Source organism: Bison bison, unplaced genomic scaffold (genome assembly GCF_000754665.1).
Source record: "Bison bison bison isolate TAMUID 2011002044 unplaced genomic scaffold, Bison_UMD1.0 scf7180017864342, whole genome shotgun sequence".
Classification (NCBI taxonomy): domain Eukaryota; kingdom Metazoa; phylum Chordata; class Mammalia; order Artiodactyla; family Bovidae; genus Bison; species Bison bison.
This window is the reverse complement of record NW_011494914.1, coordinates 348,951-356,763: the sequence shown is the minus strand read 5'-3', so window position 1 is coordinate 356,763 and position 7,813 is coordinate 348,951. Positions and strand designations below refer to the sequence as shown.

At 51.8% G+C, this 7,813-nt stretch overlaps 1 protein-coding gene across 1 annotated transcript in view; it reads right to left on the bottom strand.

Moving 5' to 3' along the window:
• AFAP1 (actin filament associated protein 1) overlaps positions 1 to 7,813 on the bottom strand; it is a 93,729-nt gene that overhangs the window by 40,487 nt on the left and 45,429 nt on the right. The window contains exons 6-7 of the mRNA XM_010854528.1: positions 6,979 to 7,074; positions 5,507 to 5,588 (exon numbers count right to left, since the gene is read on the bottom strand). Coding sequence (XP_010852830.1) covers positions 5,507 to 5,588; positions 6,979 to 7,074 — 178 coding nt within the window. The remainder of the gene's footprint in view (positions 1 to 5,506; positions 5,589 to 6,978; positions 7,075 to 7,813) is intronic.

Genomic DNA, 7,813 nt, shown 5'->3' with positions numbered 1-7,813 from the left:
GCCATCTGCTCTCTCCAGCCCCTGCGGGCTTGGTCCACAACCTCTGACAGAATCACAGGGTGGGGACCAGGTGCAGACTGGGGTGGACAAAGAGGATCCTCCAGGACTGACAGCACCTCTGGGAAGTGAGCCGTCACCGGGGGCTATTCCATGTCTGACCCTGGAGCCGAGGGCCTCCAAGGACACCGAGCCTCCAGGCGGGTCAGGTACAGCCTCGCTCAGTGTGGATAAGCTGGGAGGGCCCAGAGGTCCCCAGGGCATCAAGGCCAGACGCCATCACTGAGTCCCGAGACCCCTCCCAACAGCCCCTTCCCAGGCCTCTCCAGGAGGACCCCTCATCTCGCTATCTGTAACCCAGAGGGCGGCACAGACCCTTTGAAAAGGCAACGCAAGTCAAGCATTCCTTCAGCGCCCCTCTGCCCACAGAGACGGAGCACACACAACCACACGGGATCCGCAGAGAAAGAGGACTCGGATGTGAGACCATAAGCCGTCGGCCTGATTACGACGCCCGCCCTCTGAAAGTGGAGGCACTCGCTACTTCCTTCCCCCACGCCGGCCGCTCAGTGGGGCCGAGGGCCCCCTTCTAGGTTCCACCCTGCCCCCCACCCCACGTGCGGAACGGCCAGGCCCAGCCTCCTCGGGGCTCCGTGTCCCTTTTCCCCTCTCCCCGCCCTGACTCAGGGAGGTCCCTGAGGTCAGTCCCTGTGCTTGAACCCTGATTTCTTCTCCAGGAAGAAGGGACAGTTAACAGCGTCTGAGGCCAGGAGGAGTTACAATGTAGTTGAGTAAGAAGCCACACTACAGCGTGAACGGCAGATGGACGATGGCGGCGTCTCCCACGTCTCACACATGGGAAGCCCTAAGCCCCGTACAGCTGTGTTTGGACACAGGCCCCTCAGGAAGCACTGACGGTTAGGTGAGGTCTAAGGGTGGGGCCCTGGTCCGACAGGATTGGCATCCTTGTGGGATGCGGGGCAAGGCCACTTGAGGACCCAGTGAGGGAATGGCCATCTGCAAGCCAGCAAGGGGGCCATGACTGGCAGCCAACACCGGCAGCCACGACGGCACCTGGATCCTGGGCTTCCGGCCTCCAGGACTGTGAGAAACGCATCTCTGTCGTTTAAGCCACAGGGCCTTGTGGCATCTCATTACGGCAGGCAGCCTGGGCTAAGACAAGCACATCTGTGCTATCTCACACGGACCAGGTCATGTTAGAAACACAGAACACGGGGTGGTCACTCTGACCCCTTCTTACGCTCTCCCACCACACGCAACCCCCTGTAAAATAAAGCACCAGGAACCTGCTTCCATCTCCCGATCTGAAGGCACAGCCCCTCCACAGCTGCCGTCAGACATGGAATCCCTGGTTGGAATGCCCAAACCACTGATTTCAGTTCTTCCAAACCAAAGTGAAAGCAGCAGTGGGTGACCCTTCTATGTGGTTTCTCAAGAGCGTCGAGACAATCTCTGACCAGAGTCTCATTCAAGCTAAGCTTTGAGAAGGTCCTCTCAACGAGGGCGCTCTGTGCTCAGAAGGCGCCTTCTGCAAAGCTCAGGAGCGTGAATCAGTCATTCCCTGCTAGGTGATGCGTGAGAAAGCTGAATTGTCAGACTGACTTGCAATCTGATGAGGATTTGCTACTGTTGGGAAAGCTCTTGCTGGACTCGACTACAAAAAAAGACGTTAGCAAGGACCTTTAATTCTCTGAAAGCCCATGGATTGATTTTTTTGTTTGTTTTTGTTTTTTGCAAAAGCAGAAGGGAGGCCATCCTTGGAAGAAAAAGCCAAAGCTGTAGGAACGGGAGAATATGTTGATAGAACAAGAATATGTGGATGGTATTCACATAGTAGAGTTAAAAAGAAAAACCTAACGACTCAGAACTCTCCACTCAGACCTTGTGGAGGAGAGACAGTCCAGACAGCGGCACTGTGAAGCTGGGGAGGGGCGCGGGGAGGGGTGGTGACGCAGCGTTTTACAACCGTAAGTGTCACAAGCCCGGGCGGGTCTCTGGTCCCTGTACCAGTGAGAGTCTAGGCGTCTGACATTTGGTCAGGCGGGAGGAATGGGGACATGGGGCCAATGCCATCAGACTATTCACCTGCTTTACCACTGATGCCACCTGGGGGCTTGCCAGGTGGTGCTAGTGGTAAAGAACCCACCTCCCAGTGCAGGAGACTTAAGAGATGTGGGTTCGATCCCTGGGTTGGGAAGATCCCCTAAGGAGGGCATGGCAATCCACTGCAGTATTCCTGCCTGGAGAATTCCATGGACAGAAGAGCCTGGTGGGCTACAGTCCATGGGGTCGCAGAGAGTTGGACGTGACTGAAGCGACTTAGCACTTGCTAAGCCCACCAGCAGACTCGTCAGCCCGAGATTAAATGGTGAGCGCGCGCAGGCTAGTCAGGGACAACCGTCGCTCCCACACAGACCAGCCCCAGGGACTCCATTCTCTTTTCTCACATCAGCTGCAGTATCAGTAGCAACTCTACTAATTTACCCAAAATCACACTGCACTGGTTCATTACATGCCAGGGCCTGACACCTGGAAAGAAGAAGCCAGAGTTTAGAGTCAATCCCTATGGCTCTGGTCACAGAGTCTGGCTTGTGTCCGTGTTCAGCTGAGAGTCTAACATTCCGGGGAAGCTGCAGGAGTTCGGGATTTCCTCCACACAGCCAGCAGAGAAATCTGTCTGAGATGATACATGGCTGGGATCAAAGGGGCTTTATTGGAATTTCTCAAGTGCAAATTGGCCAAGAGTGTGCAGCAAGGATAAAAGCTCGGGGAGCAGGTCAGGATGTACTTAAGCTATTAGCTTCCTTCAGCAGTTATCCACTGGGGGTCTGACTATATGCAAAGTTCCATGCCAGGCAGAAGTGTCTGAACCAAGGTCACCTTGACAGAGCAGAGAAGGCTGGTCCTGTTAAAAGGAAACGAGACCGTCAGATGCAGACACAGGCACTGATCTGTATGTCCAGACTTACAATACCATTCTGCAGAACCTAATTTCAGGCAGGGACACTAGGGGAGGAAATGGCAAACAAGGAAAGAGACCAGCCACAGCAGTGCCCACTGAGCCTCGGCGTCTGAACAGGAACCCTGAGATTGCACACTGTCCAATTTCAGGGCAGAACTTAAAGACAGCTTTCCTGGCTCTGATGACACATAATGTGCCCTGTGAAGACAGAGATGATACCTTCCACCGAACAACTTCCGACGCAAAGAACTAAAATTACACACAGAAACAACAGAGTTAGAAAATCTCGTGGGCCGAGGCAGAGATCATGACCCTTTGGGGTAAACCGTGACGTATCAAAACAGCCCAGACGATCTGGGCTCCAAGACTCTTAATGGGGGGGACTGCTCTTCCGTTTGCGGCGACTTCCTTTCTGAGCCAGGAGACGTCCGTGCCCCAGGCCCCTGCCCCGGTGACAGAGTGTGGTGAGCCGGGCGGGCAGAGCCGCTCACCTGGGGAGCAGAGACAGGGCTGGCTGTGCACAGGGAAGACCCCCCCCCCCCCCCACCACAAGCCCAGCTCTTCTCTCAGCCCACACAGTGCGAAGGAGACCAGAAGTCAACCCGCAGACTGGGGTGAGACGTGTGCAAAGGAGGTCTGAGAGAGGATTTGTGTTCAGAATAGATAAAGAAGTCTCAGAAGTCAGTATGAACCAAAAATCTAATAAGAATACAGATAAAGGTTTTAATAGATGTTTCCCTAAGGATGATGACTCTTCAGAGTCCCTTGGACAGCAAGGAGATCAAACCAGTTAGTCCTAAAGGAAATCAACCCTGAATATTCACTGGAAGGACTGATGTCGAAGACGAAGCTCTAGTACTATGGTCACCTGAGGCGAAGAGCTGGCTTACAGGAAAAGACCCTGATGCTGGGAAAGAGTGAGGGCAGGAGGAGAAGGGGGCAACAGAGGATGAGATGGCTGGACGATAGCACTGACTCAATGGACATGAGTTTGAGCAAGCTCCAGGAGACAGTGATGGACAGGGAAGCCTGACGTGCTGCAGTCCATGGGGTTGCAAAGAGTGGGACACGACTGAGTGACTGAGCAACAACAGCTAAAGACAATACACAGTTGGCAAAAAAATATTAAAAAATGTTCAACATTGTTGGTCATAGGAAAATGCATTCTAAAGGCACAATTACACAGCACTTATTAAAATGGCCAAAGTAAAAAGAACAAAACAAAGATGACAACAGAAGGCTGGTGAGGAGGCACGAGTGCCAGCGGCTGCAGAGCCCCACCCGAGGCATCAGCCTAGAGAAGTGAAGACCTTACATGCTCACACAAAAGCCTGCCCTGGACGTCTGCAACAGCCTCACTCATAAACCGCTCACACCCGGAAACCGCTCTGCTATTCTCCAGTCGGGAAGTGCATACCTAACTGGCCCATCTACACTGGAATCCTCTCAGCCTAGAAAAAGAACGGACGACTGACTCAGCTCGTGGATCCGCCCAAATCGCAATACCCGGAGTGAGAAGCCAGACCCAGAAGACTGCACCCCATACGATTCCGCTTCCCGGACAGCAAACAGGTCAGTGGTTGCCAGGGAACATCTTGGGGGTGACAGCGGTGTTCTGCGTCTTGATTGCGATGCAGGTTACATGTATGTGTCTGTCATATGCCAAAAAGGCTGAATATGACAATGTGTAACTTACACCTTTATAAAGTTGACTTTAGGGAAAAAGTAAAAATCAGTATTTGTACCCCCATTCCCACAGCAGCATTACTGACAATAGCCCAAAGGTGGAAGCCACCCAAATGTCCATCGGTGAATGAATGGAGAAGGAGACGTGATCCACCCACACAAGGGAATTCTGTCCAACCTTAACAAGGAAGGGAGTCCTGCGCCTGCCGCAACGGGGATGAGCCCTGAAGATGCCATGCCACGCGAAATTACCAGCCACAAAAGGACAAACGCTAGACTATTCCACTTATATGAGGTTCCCCCGCTCCCCAACCACGTCTCCCAGCGAGATGCTGGCACCCTGCCCCTGATGCACATCTGTCCCAGGGATAAATCAGGTGAGGAAGTAGCCTGCTGTGGGTCATGCAGTAAAACGGGAGGCCCAGGGAGCCCTGGCTGTCCAGTGGTTAGAACGCAGGTGCTTTCACTGCCAGGGGCCGGGTTCAGTCTCGGTTCAGATGGGAACTGAGAGCCCATAAGCCAGGCGGCACAGCGCCCACCCCCAACCCCAGAGAAAGAGACACAATACAATAAATTCACGCAGGGAACATACCCAGACAAAAAGAGAATGCCCAGACCAAGGCTTGGTGGCATTAAAATGAAGACCCGGAGAGACAGTGCTAATCAAAGGGAGGCCTCTGGATTTCTGTCTGTGTAATGCGGGACGATGACACTTGCATCACTAAATTACTGAGGACATTTTCTACATAATAAGGATTTACAGACCTGGTCGTCATGTTTCTGTTTTGGAGTTGGGTTTTTTTTTTTGGTTTATATATTTTTGGCATGAGCAGAACTCACCTTGTTCTTTTCCATTACACATAGCAATTCCATTTTCTGCAACACCCTCACCATCTGAACTTGGTCTCTCTGAAGACAGTTTCTGTGAGGATAAAAAGATTAAGTTACCTTACCATGGCCACACTGACCAAGTAATGTATCGTGGATCAGCCAAATGTTATCTCAAAAATGAAAGAAAATGTGGGCCACGTTCCAATAATCTGGAGATGGTTAGGGCTCAGCTATAACATAAGACGATCTGGTTGGTTTGCCACAAAAGCTTTAAAAACATCAAAAGAACAAAGGAAAAACTCACTGAGCTTACACTAACACATGCTACATCACTTTTCCCGGCAAATAATTTTGAAAAAATATTAGGAGTACATAAACTATTTCCCTCACCAAGACACACCATCCTAACCTGGCTCCATAATCATCTGAGCCAGTTGCTCACAATGAGTCTCTCATTTGCGTGTAGAATTTTATTTTATATTTAAATTATATTTTATAATACATATAAAATATATGTATATACACACACACAGACTCTTTGGTTCTGTTTCTCTAGAGAGCCCTGGCTACAAGAGTAGACAGAAAGGAACTGTCCATGGGTGGGGCAGGGGTCAACAGGGAGGGCTCAGGACGCTCCTGGGAGACAGGCCACCAACAGGACCCCACGGGGCAGGAAGCTGGGGCTCGCCGCGGAAATGGGGTCTCTGCACATACGGGCAAACTGTGGCCATCAGGTGACCACCATACCAGCGCTTCAGCTTTCGCATCAGTCCTTCCAACGAATATTCAGGGTTGATTTCCTTTAGGACTGACTGGCGTGGTCTCCTTGCTGTCCAAGGGACCCTGAAGGGTCATCATCCTTAGGGAAACATCTATTAAAACCTTTATCTGTATTCTTATTGGATTTTTGGTTCATACTGATTTCTGAGACTTCTTTATCTGTTCTGAACGCAAGTCCTCTCTCAGATGTCTTTTGCACATGTCTTACCCCAGTCTGTGGGTTGACTTCTGGTTTCCTTCGCACTGTGTGGGCTGAGAGGAAGAGCTGGGATTGTGGGTGGTGGGGATGTTGTCAGAACACCATCAGGGAAAGACAGCAGGCGTATCAGGTTGTAACCTGTCTGTGGGGAATAAGCCTCTGGGAAGGGACACTCGGGAAGCACCTGCCGTATTCCAGAAGAACACAGAGCTGCCCGCTGATCGCACGCTGCTGTGTTACAGGCAGTGGCCTGTGACACCTTCACACTCCTTTCCTGCATCTACAGCTGGAGAGGATGAAGACCACGTGGTCAGTGGAGCAGCTGACCTACGCTTCCTACCTGGCAGGCAGAGGCACAGCAGGGGTGTATTGTTTTTTTTGTTTTGTTTTTCTTTTTGTTTTTCAACTAGAAATGCTGAAATTCTCAGAGGTGCTGTTAAGACTTTCTGGAAGCCCTAAATCAGCCACAAGGTTAATTCCTGGAAAGCAGCACGCCCCTTACCTTCTCCAGCTCCACCTTGTGCACCGGCGAGCTCGGCGGGGGAGGGCACTCCGGCTCGGCGGGCCCGCTGCAGCCGCTGTAGATCTCTCTGACCACCTGTGGCAAGTGCAGAATGGCAGAGATGCTCACACGAGGGTCAAAGCGGAGGCGAGAGGTGCGGCGGGAAAACCCGAGGGTCGGTGCCATCTGGAGTTAAGTCTCGGGAGGCCAGGCATAAATTTGTTCATTCTCTCACTCATTCATTCTGTCCATGGAGATTCTCCAGGCAAGAATACTGGAGGGGGTTGCCATTTCCTTCTCCTTTGGATCTTCCCCACCCGTGGATTGAACCCAGGTCTCCTGCATTGGCAGGCAGATTCTTTATCGACTGAGTCACCAGGGAAGCCCCACGCATTCACTTATCATTTGCCAAATGTCTAGACCATCCTGAAAACAACAGAGGTTCTGGGATACAGAAGGGAATGATGTACAGGAGAGTCCTGCCCTCATGGGGCTTCCACTCCAGTAAAAGTTAGATATCACAGCAAACTATGAGTATCGCCCAAGAAGTGAAGGTGATGTAAGACAGTCACCAATGCTACAAAGAATAGAAAAGGGTCTTTAACAGGAAGGGGCGGCTGAGTCAGATGAAGGGAGGCCTTCCTAGGATGACATGTGAGATGCAAGCTGAGCTAAAAGGCCAGAGGACGTGGCCACGGGAAGAACCGGTAGAAAAGGCTCCAGGCAGCGGGAACGAGGTGCAAAGTGTAGACGTGAAGAGTTTACGGAAAACCCAGAGTGCCGTGTGGGGAGACGGGCCAGGAGAGGCCAGCGGGACCCTGGGAGCCATTGCTGA